Source organism: Monocercomonoides exilis, assembly GCF_001643675.1.
Source record: "Monocercomonoides exilis strain PA203 chromosome Unknown scaffold28-1221067, whole genome shotgun sequence".
Lineage (NCBI taxonomy): Eukaryota > Preaxostyla > Oxymonadida > Polymastigidae > Monocercomonoides > Monocercomonoides exilis.
Genome location: NW_027150573.1, coordinates 259,020 through 277,440, shown reverse-complemented (window position 1 = coordinate 277,440; position 18,421 = coordinate 259,020). Strand labels below are relative to the sequence as shown.

The window sequence follows — 18,421 nt, the reverse complement described above, 5'->3', positions numbered from 1 at the left end:
TCCCTATTTCAAACATTTCTGTTTTGCGAGAATATTTTTTAGAGGATTTTATCATCCTTTCATCTCTTATGCTTTTTTCAAGGAAGTTCATTAACTCTTTTCCTCGGGAATCTTGTGGTGAACACACAGATCTGAAAATTTGATGACCTCGTTTCTCATAGTATAAATACGTCTTTATGGACTTCGCTTCAATTTTCCTCCATCGTATTTTATTTCCAGAAGAGTGTCTGAGTTAATAAAGAAATGAAGAAAATAAAAACAAAATTTATATAATTGCATCACACTTGACAAAATATCGCGTTGTCTTTTGATAATTATCCGAGTTGTTATGGAGGGAATCATATGAGTCATCTGTATGGTCTTTCAGAAATTTAATAAGTTCATCAATATTATTAAGTGAAGGTCCATTGGGCAAGTTATTTTTCACACAGTTTGTCAGATTCCCGAATTCTCCGTCACATTCACTTTTTCCATGTTTTTCACAAAAAAAGGAAAGAGTTGTTCGTTTGCCTTTGACGGGAGAAGAGTTGTCAGAAAGGAGAAAATGCATAAGCTGGGAATTCCGAAAGTGTGGCCCTGTATCACATGCAAAATGAAGAGTTTGCTTGTCTTTAACGATTTCATTTTCCAAAACTTGCTTCAGACATTCAATGGTGAAACGGTAGTCGTGAGAAAGAGCGTTTGAGAAGAAGTTAAAAATGTGCTTTTCTTTGTCTCCTTTCTTGTTAACAATGTAAACAATTACACAAAAATGTGTGATTTCCTCTTTTTCGTAATAATCTCGGCTTATTTGATTTTTGCAAATAGGAAGCGTCCAATTCTCTTTGAAATCGAACAAAACCAACGCTTCCGAAAATGAAATGTTCTTTTTGATTTTATGGAAGTGTTGACGTTGATTTGACGCCAGAAAACGATGTTTTTCAATAAGTCTTATTGTTTGTTGCTCTTGATCATTCAATGTTTGTGATTTTGTTTTTAGATATTCTTCTTTTTTCTTCAGATGATTGAACATTTCACATAAGTTGCACAAGTCAGTTCGCCTGGAAGCCCTTTTAAGGTGTTTCGTCTTTTTGTAGAAAGAACTTTTTGACATTTTAATATTCGTGGTTTCCATTAACTTTCTGAATAGCTGCGCTTTTGTTGAATTGATGATACGAACTTTTTGTTTTTTGATATGTGAATAAGAATTGTTTGGAGAACCATGAAAGAATGGATTATTGACGTTTGCATTTTGTGAATCTTGATGTTGATAATTGTGAAGTGTTGAAAAGTATTGATTAGGATTTGTTGATCTGTTTTTTGTTTCACTCAAATGGCTGGATGAAATCATTTCTGGAAGGAGAGATTGTTTTCCATTTGGTTTTGTTGATGCGGTTGAATTATGAGTGAGATGATTATTAATTGTAGTATTATTAGTTTCACAGTCTTTTGAGTTCGTTTGATAATTGCATTCAGAAGAAAATTCGTTTGAAAAATGAAGAAATGAAGTGTCTATTTCAGATGTGATGGAACATCCGGAAGGTCGATTTGATAAATCAAATAAGGTCGATTTTTTGTGGTGATTTTCTGATGAAGAATGAACCTTAGTAATTTCATCATCATATATTATTGAAGGTGAAGTGGAATGATGTGGATTTGTCGTATTAGGATGAAGTGAATAAGAAGGATCTTGTAATAAACCATCACAATTAATGCAAACCGAACGAACATTTGTTTTCCTCTGATTCATTGATGAAATATTATTCGAAAAAGAACTTCCTTGATGTGATAGTCCCAATTGAAACAAATTTGGTGAAGCAATATCGGAAACAGGAATGCATCCACGATTCTCCTGAGAGTAAACAATCATAAACGGAATTGAACCTTTGTTAATGTGAGAGTTTGTTTCTGTTGTAATTTCATTATTAATGAAGGATATTTCTCCGTCGTTACAAATATACCAACAATCTTTGTATGATGTACATTTTGGGGACGGGCATCTGCTTCTACACATTGCATAAAAATGTCCGCAATCTTTCGATCCTCGATAAAACAGGACTGCTATCAATCGATAATTGTACATATTTTCTGAATAAAAAGGAAAAGCCTTAATTGTTTCTTCATTCTTAAAAAATGAAATTTGCAATGGAATGTTGTATATTTTCTTTTGATCAAATTTATCAGATTCAAGAGTGATTGTTAAAATATGAGGGAATTGAAGGATATTCATTATTGAATATTGATCTGTATTTTTCTGACATCTGAGACAAAAGGCCTCTCTGTTGTTTGTATTTGTTTGACCTGATGAGAATGATTCATTAAATTCCGAAATGACATCTGAACCGTGAAGTCGAATTAATGGAGTTGATTCACAAATTCCATCCTCATATGATCCACATTCACAACATTTTCTTGGAAATGATTGGTTCGTTCTCATTTGGTTTGCTAATGCTGGTGTTATTGATATGAGATCCTGGTACATATTAAAAAATGTTTCATAACATTCTTGTTGTTCACCCTTTCTCAGTCCATGCCTTTTTTCCCAACATCTCACAAAAGGCAAGGACCAAGATTGTGGGACATTATCATTGTTTATGTTAACTGATAAATCCAAAGGTTGGACAATGTCCAGTAAACGATGCAAATAGTGTGAAATCCTTCCTTTTCGAGTACAAAATCGTTCTGAGTGCAAATAAATAGAACGGAACACTTGTAGCATTGCAGCGAGATAACAAGTGTTTCCCATGTTTGGTAACGGACAATAAGTATTGTTTTCTCTCAGTGTTCCAGTTTGTGCAGCGTGCTGATGATTCTGTGAACAGCATTCGATGATTGAGCTGCAAGAAGAAATTGAGCCTTGACTATTCTTTATCGAATTCTCATTGGTTTCGTTGGAATAATGCAGTTCTTCATTTTTTTCAATCTCCATATTTTCTCCATTATTGATTTGTGATGCTAATTCTGATAAATCCAAATTTATTTCCGGTTCGAAGCAGCTTTCTTCATCCATTTCACATTGAACATCCAAAAGCGAAATTTCATCATCTATCTCCATGTGAATGAATTCATTGTTTTTTGAATTGTTTGATTCTTCTGTTGTCTGCAAATATTCGCTTCTTGTGTTGTTCTCTGTGAAATAATCATATAGAGGATCTTCATCTTCTTCCATTTCTTCACTGCAGTTTATGATTTTAAAATCATCATCTATTTCCATTGAAGATTCTGAAAGTGATAATTCTTCAACACTTTTAATTAATGAACCCAATTAGAAGACAAACTGTTATTTTGTTGTGACAACTTACAAATGCATTTCGATGATTCGGTTGAATTTTCATTTATGAAATCAGTGAAAACTTTTTCATCTTCTGGGCTCATCTCTATAAAAATGTTTATATATGACAAAGAACAAATTAAAGATGAACAGTTTCACATTTTTTTCAATAAAGAATTAGATCAAACTTCGTTTTGAGGGGGGAAGAGCAGCCTTTTTCGGAGTTTGAAAATCAAACGATGTGTACGAGCTATTGTCCTTTGCGTGATAATAGCTTCCATGAGAGCATTCGAAGCCCAAATCGATCAATTGCGATAGGGCATATTCCTGGCAAACACATTTTAAAAGCGTCACTTTTGTATGTGGATTTTCTTCTCGATTATACGCAGACGCTAATCGCAAAATTACATATTGATTTCGATCTTCAGTAATCAAAAATTAAAAAGAGTTTGACTTATATAAATATAAATACAAAAAATAATAACAAACCGTTAAATATTTTTTGAATATGGGGAAATATTTTTTTACCCGTATTTGTATGGAAAAACATGTACTTCAGCATTTCCACACAGTCATTTGCAGATTTGTTTGTTAGAAACTCCCAAACATCTCTACATCTTTCGCTTTTCCTCGAGTTTGATAAAAGAGAAAACTTGATTCGTTCCATGACTCAACAAAAAATAGTTTATTCTTTGTGATGACAAAGTTCCACAAATGGGATGATCTGCGAAATCTTTTATTGTTAATAATTTTAACTTTTTAAAACGTACATCAATGTGTGGAAAATGAATAAAGAGCACATGTATTTTTTGAATTGATGGATATTGAACACTTTTCAAATTTCAAGTATTAGATTTTATTAAACGTTTTCACTGAGAATTTTCTTAATTATTAGTTTATCCTGACAAATATTCGTTGAACGAAAGGTGAAAAAAATATGTTTCTGCAGAACGGAAGGTTGCACCGATACAACTTTTGAATGAAACCAGGTTTGGTTGCTTTAAACGATTTTTATTTAAAGAAATGCAAATTTTCACATATTCTCCTTTTTATTCCCTTTTGTGTCATTTCAATTCTGCAAAAGTGAATTGCAGAGATTCCAATTTAAAAAGCAACAATTATAGAAAAAATACTGGCTCTTGAAAAGATGTGCTTTTATATAACGATTTTCGACAAATAAATCACATGAATATATTTGCTCAATCAATTGCTGAAAATACATCCAATGTTTTCTTATCAATCCACAGCTTTCAGGCACATTCAAATTCATTTGTTTGCTTATTTATGATTTTCTCTCCTTTGAATTAGTGCTTCTTTATACTTCATCTGCAACCAGACATCCTATAAGTAAAAAATTTCCTTAGGCTTTAGAGAGAATATTCGAAAAACCTTACAGCGCTAACAAATTAATATTAAAAGTAGTTCACTCAGTGAGAGCAATGCTGAATGAGAGATCACCAAACAGATAAGAATGAATATTTAGGAAGAAACGTGCCTAGAAGCAGTTATGCAGATGATAAAAAGCAAGAGACATCAAAACTTGATGATCGACATTATATGACTCCAACGAGTGCAGCTGAAGCAGGAAGGGAAGAACAATGAGGAAGGAAGAGAAAGAGATAATAGCAGAGAGGGAAAAGAGGAAGAAGAGAAAAAAAAAATAAAAGAATTGAAGTAATATGCCGAGATGAAAAGTCGACCAAAGTTGCTGAACATAAATCGGAATATGTGAGAATTGAAAGTTTTGTCGAGTATTCACAAGAATAATATGAAAAAGTTTTGATACTGTCTATTTATATGTTTTAGAAATGCTTTTAAGGGAAAGTTGAAGAAGATGTGATAGCAGAAGAAAATAAAGAAAAAATGGAGAAAAAGAGGAAGAAAAAGAAGCGATTAAACCGATAAACGAAACAGCAACGCATAAAAAAAGTTCGTTCAAATGAAAGTGGTGAACAGCAAAGCCAAAGAGAATGATCGAGAAGATCTGGATACATCGCAATCCATCAATTTCTTGATCTGATAAAAACGTCGACTTTTTCCATTTTAAAACATATGCTTTTATCAATGAAACTTTGGATTCATTTCTGTCGAATTATTGGTAGTTTTCGCATGAAACAAGCGAAAATACAAGTTATTCTCATTCATCATCATCGTCAACAATTGGCTCATTGCCTTATCATTACTCTTCGCCAAGCAACATGAATGTACGAAATTCTTCATTCACTTCTTTTTCTCCTTCTCCTTCTCCTCCTTCATCATCATCATCATCTTCTTCTTCTTATCAGCATTCTTCATCAACCATTTCACTCAACTCACATTTTCCTTCATCAAAATTCATTTTTCTTTCATAATTATCTAAAAAATAATTTTATCTCCTATCATATTGCAACCTCATCTTCAAACAAACTTGTTTCTTCCTATGCCAATATTGCTCAATTGCAGAGCTTCAGCAGATAATTTTTTCACAACTCTTCCACAATCACGCTACTCTTTCATCTTCCATTCGACTATCATTCATTTCTGAGTTTCAGCTTCCTTTCAACTTTCAATCAACAGTCTATCTGTATCAAAATAATCATTCTAAAATGGCTGCACCAACTTCAAATTATTTATTCAACCTCAAAGGGTTCTGTGAAGCATTGTGTTTTCAGTTGGAATTGCTCTCAATTTGTGATAAGAGTTTTGTTGCAAGAATTTGGTTTATTCTTGTTTACTGATTTTTTAATTGTTCTTTTCAAACTTATTGAATTTTTGGACATGTTAAATATCAAAATAGTCGCAAAAAAATAAGCTTCAATGTTGATTTATGATCTTTTGGATGCATTTTTAAAAAATACTAAAACAACAAATAAACAATTGAAAAGAGATATTCACAAAAGTCACAAATCACAAATATGAACGATCAATAAAACAAATGAAATGGCATATGCATGAGTAGTCAATTTGATTGTTTATCCTGTACACTTCTCGAAAGAACTGAAGAAATCTGATATACACTTGCAAACTTTATTGATGTTTACACAGTCAAATACAAACATTCTGTTATATCTCCTTTTATTTTGCAATCAATATAAACGGAATTTTTTGAATATTAACTATTCAAAGTTCGACGTCATACAATCTGCAATGATATTTCAAAAAAAGAAAAAAGAAAGAAAAAGAAAAAAAAAAAGAAAAAGGAAAGTACAACGAAGTTTCATCATTTTGAGGTGAATGATTTCATCAACTGTTTAAACTTTCTGATGCGAAAATAGAAGAAGCCAAAGTGAAGTTTGTTGGTTAACTTTTAAAAAATTATCTCACATCTCTTACACATTTTTATTTCAGGAAAACAGCACAGCATTATTCTTGTCATTCTATTTTTTTTTTTGACTTAGTCTTATTCAACTGAAGCAGAACGTAGATCTTCTTCTCCATTCAGGAGGCAGAGCAGCGAAGAGAAGAAAGCGAAAGTAGATGACAAGTAATTATCGTCTTCATCTTCGCCTGCAATTAACTCTTCGTATGCGTCTGCGGTGGCGTCATGCACGTCTGTAGCAGCGATGGACGATATCGATAGACGGATGCGGATTGCTGTGTCAGAAGAAGCTGGGGCGCATGCAAATCAAAGGAATTCGTAATTAAGGGAGCAACAGACGCTTCAAGGAATATGTTGTGGCTCGGCGGGGAGTGCTGAATGGAGGTGTTACGTGTGCATACGATGTGATGCTTTCTGTTCCGTTTGTTGGTCAGGCTCCATCGCTTGCAGCATTTGTGAGCACGAAGTCGGGGAGAAAGCGGATCGTTGCAGCGGCAGATGTGAATGCGCTCACATCGATCTGCGATCAATTTGAACCGTCGCTGCTACCGTCGGTGATAGCGCGGCTGGTGTTGCAATCGCTGCAGTCGAGGCATGTGGTGGAAAAGCTGGAATGCAAAGGGATGGGATGAAGGAGAAGAGGAAAGGAGTGAAGATGAAAAGATTGAAGAGGAAGAAAAGGAGAGAGCGAAGAATGAGAAGAAGAGGATTGAGAAGAGACTGGTTTCGCTGACGCAAATGATAGGGATAGAGCGGATTGTCCCGCTGCGTGATGTGAGCGAGAAGATGGTGATGAAGGAAGAGAAGGCGATTCTGTAGGCTGATTTTCCTTGTGGGGAATATGAGCTGTTAGAGTGGGCGACGGGGCTGCGGACGTCTATTTCGCTGAATGAGCCACGGAAGATGGTTGAAAACAACGAGAAAGATGGAATGAAGGGGGAAAACATGATCGAAAAATCGAAAGAAGAAATCGATTGCGGTGTGAGACATGACAACGCATCGCTTCTAAATGGTATGCGGAAGATTTGGTGACGAGGAGGTGATGCTGCAGTTGTGATTGTGGGAGTTAGGCAGATGAGAGAAGGAGCGGAACCAAGGAAAGTGGAGGTGATTCTGAGCAACTGCACAGCAATGACGCGTGTGCATATGTTTGGGAGTGTGTTTGCGGGGGCGTTTGATACAGAGATGCAGCTGACAGGGCTGATAGAGGGGAGGCAGGCAGAGGTGCAGACCGCAAAGGTGGCGGGGTTCTTCTACAAGTCGGAAAAGAGGATGGGCACAGAGCAAGAATACATCCAGCGAAGACAGACGGCAGCAGCGCGGCTGGGGAACACCCTGGATGCGCCTTCTGTGCTGATGCACGGGGTTGTGACGCAGGAGACTTGGAGGAAGGAGACGAGCGCATGTGCAGGGGATGCAATCTGCGGAGGAGCAGCGAGCGGAGAGATGATGGCAGACATGATGGCGAGGAAGCGGAAGAAGATGATGATGAACGGGGCGATGGAAGGGGGAATGGGAGGAGTGCGGAACTGGAGGAGGAGCCTGGCAGACTGGAAGAACATCGACTTTTTGGGGGAGACGACGACAGTTGTGCTGAACGAAGCACCAGGGGAAGGGAAGAGGAGGCGTGTGGTTGTCCCGATGGAGGTGATTGCAGGGAAGGGGCAGAGCACTGTGACAGTGGTGGCGACAGACGATGAGCATGTGGTGGCGAAAGTGGTGGGGGTGGATCTGAGTCTGTGCGGAGGGAGAAGGAAAACGGAGGGAAGAGAAGGAGAAGAAGGAGAAGAAGGAGAAGGACGATTGAGGGAAATGCGGCTGATGAATGTGTTTGACCCGAAGAAGCATGTTTTGCAGAAGATGCACTCGGCGCTGATTCTGCCAGAAAAAGTGCTGAGAAGCAGATGTTGGGATGCAGGCGATGAGAAGGATGAAGAAAAGAAGGAAGAAAAGAAGGAAGAAAAGAAGGAGAAGGAGGAGAAAATAAAATCAAGATGTGAATGTGAATGTGCCAGTTCAAATGGGAAGAAGACAGGAGGAGTGTCATTGAAGAAAGCATATCTTTCGAAATGTGCTGCGACGCGGAAGATAAAAGATCTGTCGACATCTACATATGAAAGCTACAGTTGCTTTGGGGGAATTCTTCATCTGCTGAAGTGCGTGATGAAGGCGAAGGCGAAGAAGAATGAGGGAGACGAGGCAAAAGTGAGAGCATTTGATGCGTGGTGTAATGCGTTTGAGGAGCTGTACAAGTTGGTTGATGATGATAATGAGGATGAGGATGAAGATGAAGAAAAAGAAGAAGGAGAAGAGAAGAAGAAGAAATTCCGAGAGCTTTGTGATCGTTACAGCGAATTTGCATGTGAGGAAACGAATATTCTGCTGTTCAAAAAGGCGACAAAATTCTTTGCGAAAGCGGTTCGGCCGAGTTTGGCGAGCAAAAAGGAGAAGACGGTGGTTGACCACGATCTGCTGGGCACGGAAGATGTGGAGCTGTTTGAGGAATATGCAGAGCCAGCTTTGTTTGCGAAGCTGAATGCAGTGGAGCAAGTGTTTGTGCTGGCGAGGCTGGTGGAGCTGGGGCAGAAGGCGAAGAAAAGTGAAGAAGGAAAAGAAGGAGAAAGAAGAGAAGGAGAAGAATTGCTGGAGAGGAGTTTGAGGAGGTGTGTTGTGCTGGAGGAGAAAGTGAAAGAGAAGCTGAAGTCGCAAGCGAGAGACAAGAAAGAAGAGAAGAAGCTGTCTGAGACAGGACATCAATCGAGACTAGTTGTTTTGGGGTTGATCGAGGAGGAGGAAGAAGAAGAAGAAGAAAAGTGAAGAAAGAGCAGTGTGAAAGAAGCATTTGCTCGAGCATGCAACGAAGGAGGGGATTTGTCACAAGATGAAAACTCGAATCAGAACGATGGAAGTGAAGGTGATTTGAGTTTGCGTTACGAAGGAGACGAAAACGGTAAAGCAGAAGGAGTTTGCGCAGATAAAAGAAGGGATTACTCCTGACATATAGAAGATTGTCTTCAACGAAGTACCGCTGAGTGACATGTGCACAATGGGCGTGTGAAACATTCGGAACAACGACTAGCTTAAGCTGATGCTGAGTCTGCAAATGGGGGTGTAATGTTGATGAAATAACAGATGGTGCAGATGGAGAAAGGATCGAGGCCTGGATTGAGAATGGCAATGCCGATGGTTGGGATGGCTAGGGCAGGGGCAGAGGTAGGATTAGGGTCGAGGCCGAGAATATAGATGCAGTCGAATGCATGGCAGAGGATAAGCAACGCTGGTGCGATGCCTCGTCGGGCAAATGACTTTTGTGGCTCTTTCTTTATGGATATTCGATCAAATCCTCAGATGGCGATGCCTATGGGAATGCAGATGGAATCAGAGAATGTGCATTATGGCTTCACTTCTGCTTCTTGTGTTTCTTGCGACTCTTTTGGAGATGATGAGCTTTGTTCCTGGAAAGAAGAAGAGGAAAAGCCAGTTGCGAAGTTCCAGCAGGTGGAGAACATGATGGAATACCGAGAGAATTAATATCATCGTGTGGCGTCATCTCATTCTGTACTGGTTGAGTGGAACCATTTCTTCCTGGACTATGCGCGGTATCTGTGGATGTGTCGGGGAGAGGGTGGGCAGGGATACGCGTGAGTGTGGGAGGTCTGTTCCTTTTGTGTCAGCGAATGTGATTGAATGCACCGATTCGTTAGCATCAGCAGCGTTTGCAGCTGCGCTGACACATGTTTGTGTGCACTCTGTTTGCGTGGAGAAGGTGATTGAGATGAGGGGAGGAAGAGCGAGTGTGTCTATTAGGAGCATGACACAGCCCCAGTGCTGTTTGTGAAGGAGATGGAGGAATTTGAAAGAGGGAAAGAAGGAATAGAAGGAGAAGAAAAAGGAGAAGGAGAAAAGGAAAGAGAAAGAGAATAAGAGAGACAAGTGAGGAAACAAGTGCTGTGCTTGAGTGGCTTGGGGAAACGAGTGGAGATGAAGCAGGTGGTTGTGTAGGAGTTTGTGTATGACGTGAGCGAAAAGTGGGAGATGAATGAGGAAGGGCGGAAGGCGAGGAAGTATGTGGAGTCGGAGAAGATGCTAGCTGGGCGTGTGTGTGTGCGATGTGGCGCCGACAAACAAAACATCAGCGCAGAGGTCGGTGGAGGTGCTGATACAGGTGCCAGGACGGTCGATTGCACTGCGAAGTGGCAGTGCGACGAGGACACAGAGCGTTGTTCCGGGTGCGTATGGGATGCAGACGATGTCGTATGCGTTCTGTTTCCCGGAGAGTCGGGAGTTTATGCACTATCCGGCGTTGGTGGCGATGCGGGGGCTGCATGTGTGCTGCAGCCGAGATGGAATGCACCGGGTGAGGGTGGAAGTAGAAGGTGTGGCTGGTGATAAAGAGGAAGCAAGCTTGCCATAGGAAAAAAGATGTTGCCATATGTGTGGAATACAACATCACCAGCCGAGTGCAAAAAGTTCGAGAAGAAGAAAAAGTCGACACACTCGATCCGTTCGTTCGAACAGGTTTCAAAGATGGTAGGGCAGCGCTGATGAACGAGTCTAGATGGTTGAATGCAGAAGACGGAGACTCTAGAGGGTTGATGCTCACGCTAGTTGCGCTTGACATTTTTTGATGTTTTCTGGATGACTTCTTCAAATACACCCCATTCAATAACAACATCTTGTTTAACTTCATTTTTTAACTATTCTTGAACTCTTTCAAATACTCAATTCACTTACTCCTTCCGGCTAAATATTCTTCATCGTCTAATTAAAAATGTTCAAAATTGTTATTGACAACATGAAATATTTCCCTCTGAAAATTCACTTATCGTTGTAAAAGTTATATGCAGAAGTTATATTTTTTGAGAATATTGCAACAAAAAAAACGAATTCAAAAAATCTAAAAATAAATTAAACTTTTAAGAAAAAACAAATTACAAACAACCAATTATAAAAATGCTTTTTTTGCTCAAATTTCAGTGAGATGAATAAGCTTATACAAAACGTTGATATCAATTCTGAGATTTGAAAATTTCTGATCGAATAAAATTTTATATACGTATCTTAATATTTAATTTTCTCGAAAAAGAATTGAAACATTCATTGTAAATTTTATAAACATCTATTTTCAAGATGGATCAAAAAGAAAAAACTCTAATTCACCAAAAATCAGCAATTGTAATTCTTATGAGATCAAAATACATAACTTTTTAAATCTGAAAAATTGTCGACCAAATGAAGTTTGTGACATGTTTTTAAATATTATCATGATAACATTTGTAATTCAAGAATAATAGAAAATGAATGAAAAAAAAAATGTCAATGTTTCAAAATTATGATAAAATGCGACCATTCAAGTTAAAAATAAAGGATTTCGAAGAGTTTCACGAGAGATTTTATCTTTATTGATTTTAAGATGTTTTCCGTTCATATTCTTCATATGTTGATAACTTTCGAACCGAAAAAAATCAGACCGAAAATTTTGACAGAAAAAGTATGATCCCAAAAAGAATTACCCAAATATTAATAAATATTGTCATTTATACTAAATTTATAATTTTTTAGAGTGACAATTTTTGATTAATTTAAATAACTTGAATGAACCATAAATTTATTTTCGAATTTGCCACGATTGATTTTTGAGTTTCATAATAACAATTTTTAAAAAAATGAAGAAGGAAAACTATTGAAAACGATCTGCCCATCGAAATTCTTATTATCCAAACAGAAAATTGCTGAACTTATGTTTTTTCATTTTGCAATAAAAAAAAATATGTGACATTGTTTTTGTATCATATTTAGAAAGCTAATTCGTTGCAATCAACACACTGGAAAAGTGTGTGAATACTTCTATCGTATTTTTTTATTGATCTTCAAATTAGAAGATTCATTCATGAAAGTTTGTTTTTTTTACAAATTTGAATTAACCTCGAGACAGCTTAGAATTTGTGTGCCATTGAACAAATGCATTTCGCTCAAATTTTTAAATTCCGAAATTCTTGTAATTTAATAATCAAAAAGTTCTTTATTGAATTTGAAATAGCAATATCTGAATTTTTTTTAAATTTCAAATTTAAAATAATAATTGTTAAAGAGAATGAAAGTGTGAAAAACTGTATAACCCAATTAATGTTTCAATGAATAAAGATTAATCGAACAGTTCTTAAATTTGTTGTGAATTTTTAATTTTACAACTTTTTTTTCCATTTTAACATCATTGGAACTATTGTTATTTTAACTTGATTCAGAAAAATAATCTATATATTTGCTTTAAATTGAAATAGGAAAAATACTTAAAGAATGAGAAAGTATGTTTCTTTTAATTAATCTTCTATAAAGATGTTTATTTTATCGAACATTTTCAAGTTAGTCGGATAATTGTGAAAGAAGAATTGCATTCGCAATATAAAAAGAATATGAAAAATATGAGAAACAGATGATGATTTTATTAAACCTGTGATGTTTGAGATTTGAGTTGAAACAGTGAAGAATTCAATTATAAGTATTATATCTTTATCGTTATCTTTTTTTTCTCATTGTAAAACTTATCATAAATTTGTCGCAACCAATTCCTTCAGAGAATCTTTCGAAGAAGAGAAAAAATTGAAGCAAACATGATGGTGAAGAATTGTTCTTGACTAATAACTCAGACAATACTCCTTGTCTGCAAATGTTAGCATAGCGATGCATGAATGAATATCTGCTCTCACTGATTCTTCAGAAAAAAATGAGTTTGATGTTTGTTGATGCAACATTGCGAACCCACAACCTGTAACTTTTATCATGAATGTTGCCTATTCGATTTGATTTTTATGAAAATGAAGAGAAAGAGAAGGAAAAGATGTTAGGAGTGAAATAAAAAGAGAAAAACCTGATGGAAGATAAAAATAAACGCAAAGGGGAAAATGACTGTCTTTATGGACTTTGAAAAAATTCAAGAGATAAGAACTTTTCAAAAGCAATGAGCAGATTTCATTTATAAAGCACTCAGTTGAAGAGGACCTTCAATGTTATCATCTCCTAAAAGTTCAGATGGACTTGAAGCAAGCAATGATGGATAATCTTTAATAATTGTATTTATTCCTCATTTTCCTTCCTTTATTTTTCTTCTTCTTCTTCTCCTTCTCCTTCCTCATTTGCTTCACCTGCCTTTCCTTCTCTTCCATCTCCTAAGAATCTGCTGCCGTTCATCACCGAATCCCAAACACACACATGTTTGTCTGAGCATCTGCTGATTCTGCCAACTTCTCCTCCGCACAACACAGACTCCACCAATCGCCATCAGCATAGGAACTGCAAAAATACCTCCCACTTCACATTCGTCCCACAAAGTCACCATTGCGATCGAGAGGCTCAATCATCATCAGCATTAACTTCTGTATCTTCTTCTTCTTCCACTTCCCCTTCCTCTTCCACTTCCACTTCCACTTCTTCTATCTCTTCTTCCTTTTCTCTTCCCTCCATCTTCTCTTTAACAACTCGCCATCGGCTGGAGCAGCGGCTGTAAGTTGCTCATAAACACTTGTCTCTCATCACATTACGCAACCATTTCTCCATCGCGTACAGAATCTACCGATGGAGAAATTCCCACTTCGGAGGAATTCCTTGGAATAAGCGAGAGTCAATTTCCAGGAATTTCGGAGAAAAAGAAGAGAGAAGGAAAATGAGGAGAAAAAAGTGGTAAACCTCTCAATTAAGTGATAGAGTTCTTTTATTCTTCTGTCTTTTTGAAATATCATATGTAAAACTAGTTTCTTTTCAGTTCAATTTTGAACTAATTGGAGGAGGAAAATATGACACGATTGTTAAAAGGGGGAAACAGTAGTTATTCTGCTTGATAACGATGACGAGAAAGAAGAGGAAGAAGCAAGACATGATGGTGATGGAGATAATGATGAGAGAAAAGAGGAAGAAAAGAAAGAAATGAAGAAGAGGAGAAGGAAGAGGAAGAAGAAGAAATATCAGAAGAAGGAGAAGAGATGTCTGACCGGGAGCTTCCTGATAATGAGAACACGTTCGAAACATCATCAGACTCCGAAACATTCGAAATGGTTTATATGAAGCAATGCAAATAGTCAGATAAACACACAACAACTCCAACATCTGCATCAACATCAATAGCAGCAGCAGCAACAAACTCAACATCAACTGCTTTTGCTGCAGCTTCTGCTTCTGCTTCTGCTTCTGTTGCAACAGCTACAGCTCCAACCGCCTCCGACTCCATACCCGACAAGGCTGTTCATTCCACCTTTCCTTCACCAACTTTCTCTCCCTTGTCTCTTTATCCTTCTTCTGTTTCTCCAATCTCTCCGCTAAAATACTCTGCTAAATCCACTATTTCCGGCATGTCTTCTGATAAGTCAATCTCTTTCCCTTCCCCTTCAACTTCTGCTTCTGCTTCCTTTATCTCTGCCTCATCTTCCACCCCTTACTCCGATTTGGAACAGCGTTGACCACTGCTCTTCCGCTTGCCCTCTCCCACACAGTCACTTTCCTCAACACTGCCTATTTCTCTGCTTCTTCCTTTCATGCTGCCTTTCCTGCCTTCTTCTTCTTTTTCCACTTCACAGTCAACAAGTTCTCTTTCTTCGTCGCTTCTTCACCTCGCCATCATAACACATTCTGCTCTATCTTCTTCTTCTGCTTCTTCCGTCTCTTCAACAGACAGCACAATCAGAAAAGGATTCACCAAAACTGTCACATTTGGAGAATCGCTTCCTCACATCGAAGGATCGCCTTCCTCTCTTGTGCCATCTACTGACAACTCCAAGCCTTCTTCATCCACTTCTTTTCCTCTTCCTTCTCCACCTTCTTCGTTTCCCTCCCACGGAACATACGAAGGCGCCTCAGTCGCTTCCTCCTCTTTCCTCAGGGAATTTCCTCGTCCTCCGCAATGCCCAGGCAAAAAATCTTCCTTGTCATCTTCTCTCCGCTTCATCAAAAAGGTGTTCCAGTCGGCAGTCCTCATCGCTTCTCCAAAGGCGAAGAAGAAGAAAGAGAAAGATGATTTCTTCACTTTCTCGCAGGCTAACACTGTTTCCTTGTTTTTTGGGAGGAAGTAGAATGTCAAAGACGGAGAATCTGTCCAGCTGTTGTATCACCATACACCCCGCACATCATCGCTCTTGGGTATTGTTGGTACCTCACTCGCTTCTTCGTTTTCTCCTTTGTCATATTCTTTTGCCTCCTCCTCCTCCTCCTAATTATCATCATCTTCTTCATCTTTCTCTTCTTCTTCTTCCTCTTCTTTTTCTTTTTCTTTTTCTTTTTCTCCTTCTCCTTCTCCTCCTCCTCTTCTTCTTCTTCTTTATCATCGTCTATTCTTCTCACAAATCTGACTGACGCTTTCAATTGCATTTCCTTTAAGCACAAATCCCCAACTAACACTTCCGCACAGATTTTGAATGAATATGTGAAAGTTGAAAAGGGAAAGAGTGTAACTTAACAACGAATATGACATAAGAGAGTGAGAGAGAGGAACAGGAGAAGGAGAGAAACGGAATAAAGAAAAAAGAAGAAAATTATAAAAGAGAATGAAATAAGAGAAGAGGAAATAGAGAACGAAGGTCTGGAAAAAGATCTTGATATGGAAAAGAAAAGAAAAATGATGCAAGCATCGACTTTATAGATGAACCCTGCGAGTTAACCAGAATATGTTCAGTTTTTCAAAGGATTTATTCTATCAAAAAGGAAATAATTTGATGTGAGAAAAATAGTAACATAAGGAAAATAAAACCAAAAAGAGAGTTTATGAATTTGTGAACTCATTTAAGTTGTTGTATTCGTTGATTCAACCTTCTTCATCTAATGCACTATCTTTGCAATTTTTCAAAAGAACAACTTTTTTTCATTTATATATGATTAATTAAAGATTATTATGAAAAAAAATACAAACTTCATTTCCAAATGTTTGTGTATTGTTTCAGGAATAATTGATGAAATGAATAATCAAGTTAAAAGTATTTCATAGAATGAAAATATTTGGATTTTTTTTTGTTTTGTTTAAATTAAAAAAAGAGAAGCTTTATATTCGAAGGAGAGCATCCAGCGTCTGAATGCTTATTGGAAAACGTTTATCACCGAGAATGAATCTCATTTTGGATATGATTCGTTCGCAACTTGCTTCGCTGCAAGGAGAACAAATCAGAGTCAAGCAGAGTCCTGAGAAAACCATTTGCAGATCTCCGTAGGAGGAAAATGCCCTGTAAAAAACTTCTGAGTCTTTTTCAATCACACTTTCTGGGCTTGATTTCAAAAACCTTTGAAAAATTAATAAGCATCCATTTATGTATTTTTCTTCCAGGTGTCGAATTGATTTTCTTGTTTACATCGAGAAAGCTTCAAATAATCGTGAATACCAATCGGCTGTTAAGTAATTTTCTATGTTCTTCAATATTTTCATTTCTTTTTCAAAAGATAATTCATTGCACAATTCAATCTTTCTTGTCGAGAAAAGAAGTTCAACTTCATTTTCATCATGCACGCTGATATCCATTTCTTGTTCATCATCATTTTCGTCAGAATTGTCTTCGAAAGCACAAGATGAATTTCTTAGTTCTAAATCAATCGAATGTGGCTCACTTGTATCGTTAAATGTTAATGTCGAGGAAACTTCGGAGTTAATCTCTTGCGAGAAAGAGCTGTTGAAACATGAAAGTTGACAATTTGAAGAAGATGAAGATGAAGCTGGCGATAGCAAGGATGAGGAAGAGGACGAAGATGAAGCAGAGACTGAGGCAGAGGCCGATGAAGAAGAAGACGAAGAAGAAGACGAAGACGACGACGAAGAGGAGGAGGAAGAGGAGGAAAGCACTGCCGTTCTATCAGAAGTTTCATTCGCAATTGTTTCTGATTCAAAATTTCGTGAAGATCCAAATTCGAACATATCATCAGAGGCAAGTTCTTCTGCCAGAAGTAATCCAAGTTCATCGTCTTCTGAATCGCTTTCTGCTTCTTCTTCTCCTAAAATAATATTATTCTCGATAGAAAAAACAAATTGATCATTTTCAATTTTCTGTATCAAATTGAAAATACTTGCTATACACTCTTTATTGATTAATTCCGATTCTCTTGATGTAATATTATTCTTTGCTTGGAAAAACCCGTCAATTGTTAAACAATGATTATAAACATGATTATCTTGATTTTGCAAATGCGACAAAGCTGACAACTGAGCCTCGGTATTCAATACAGAGTTTGTTGATAAATATGCTTTTTGCGTGTTTGTCGAAACTTTTTGAGATAATTGCAATGAGGCAAAATTTTGAGAAGAAAAGTCTGAAGCATCTGAAGATAGAGAATGTAATTCAGAAGCACCATCCAGACTTACTGTTATTGTTAAATTCTCCGTATGATTTTTCTCCTTATCTTTTTCTTGGTAATTTGAAGCATTAATAAAGTTTTGAGTGAACATTTTGAGTCTGTACAATTGCATTCCAATGGGAGTTAAAGAAAACGCTAAAGGAATTATTTGACCATAAGTTCCCATGAAAAAATAATTATGTAATAAAACAAGAATGTTTGTAATCGCATTGTGAAATTCCAAATCTTTGAATAAGCTATGTTTTGATAAACTTATTAGAAATGTCACTGATTGAATTAGAGCTGGAAAAACTTGCCACAGTTTTGTATGATCATTCTCAAAAAACAAGTGCAGCTTGTACAATGGATGAAGAATGACTTCTGTTTTCATAATATTAATCAGCTCATCCAATTCCAACAGCTTTTCTTTTCCGATCACGTCAAACTTTTTTCTTACAAACGAGCATATTTGGAACAAGCTGTGCCATCTTGTTGCAGCAAAAGCAGGAACGGCCTTCTTCAGAATTGATCTGTATGTTTTTGTATGGGATCTTTCCGAAAATTCCAAAATAGAA

General features: G+C 37.1%; 4 protein-coding genes across 4 annotated transcripts; 3 read left to right on the top strand and 1 right to left on the bottom strand.

The window, feature by feature from the left end:
- Window positions 1-7,622: 7,622 nt before the first annotated feature.
- On the top strand, window positions 7,623-9,365 carry MONOS_2650 (uncharacterized protein; the record flags this gene model as incomplete). Its single annotated transcript, XM_067872584.1, has 1 exon — window positions 7,623-9,365. The coding sequence occupies one exon, from the start codon at window positions 7,623-7,625 to the stop codon at window positions 9,363-9,365; it is 1,743 nt and encodes a 580-aa protein (XP_067725600.1).
- A 775-nt stretch (window positions 9,366-10,140) lies between these two features.
- Window positions 10,141-11,176, top strand: MONOS_2652c1 (uncharacterized protein; the record flags this gene model as incomplete). The annotated part of the gene is made up of 3 exons (XM_067872586.1): window positions 10,141-10,284; window positions 10,578-10,924; window positions 11,005-11,176. The coding sequence occupies 3 exons, from the start codon at window positions 10,141-10,143 to the stop codon at window positions 11,174-11,176; spliced, it is 663 nt and encodes a 220-aa protein (XP_067725599.1).
- Window positions 11,177-15,073: 3,897 nt separating this feature from the next.
- On the top strand, window positions 15,074-15,607 carry MONOS_2653 (uncharacterized protein; the record flags this gene model as incomplete). The annotated part of the gene is made up of 1 exon (XM_067872588.1): window positions 15,074-15,607. One exon carries the CDS (start codon window positions 15,074-15,076, stop codon window positions 15,605-15,607), a length of 534 nt encoding a protein of 177 aa, XP_067725598.1.
- Window positions 15,608-16,869: 1,262 nt separating this feature from the next.
- MONOS_2654 (uncharacterized protein) lies at window positions 16,870-18,033 on the bottom strand (the record flags this gene model as incomplete). Its single annotated transcript, XM_067872589.1, has 2 exons — window positions 16,870-17,507; window positions 17,871-18,033. The coding sequence occupies 2 exons, from the start codon at window positions 18,031-18,033 to the stop codon at window positions 16,870-16,872; spliced, it is 801 nt and encodes a 266-aa protein (XP_067725597.1).
- Between the last annotated feature and the right edge of the window lie 388 nt (window positions 18,034-18,421).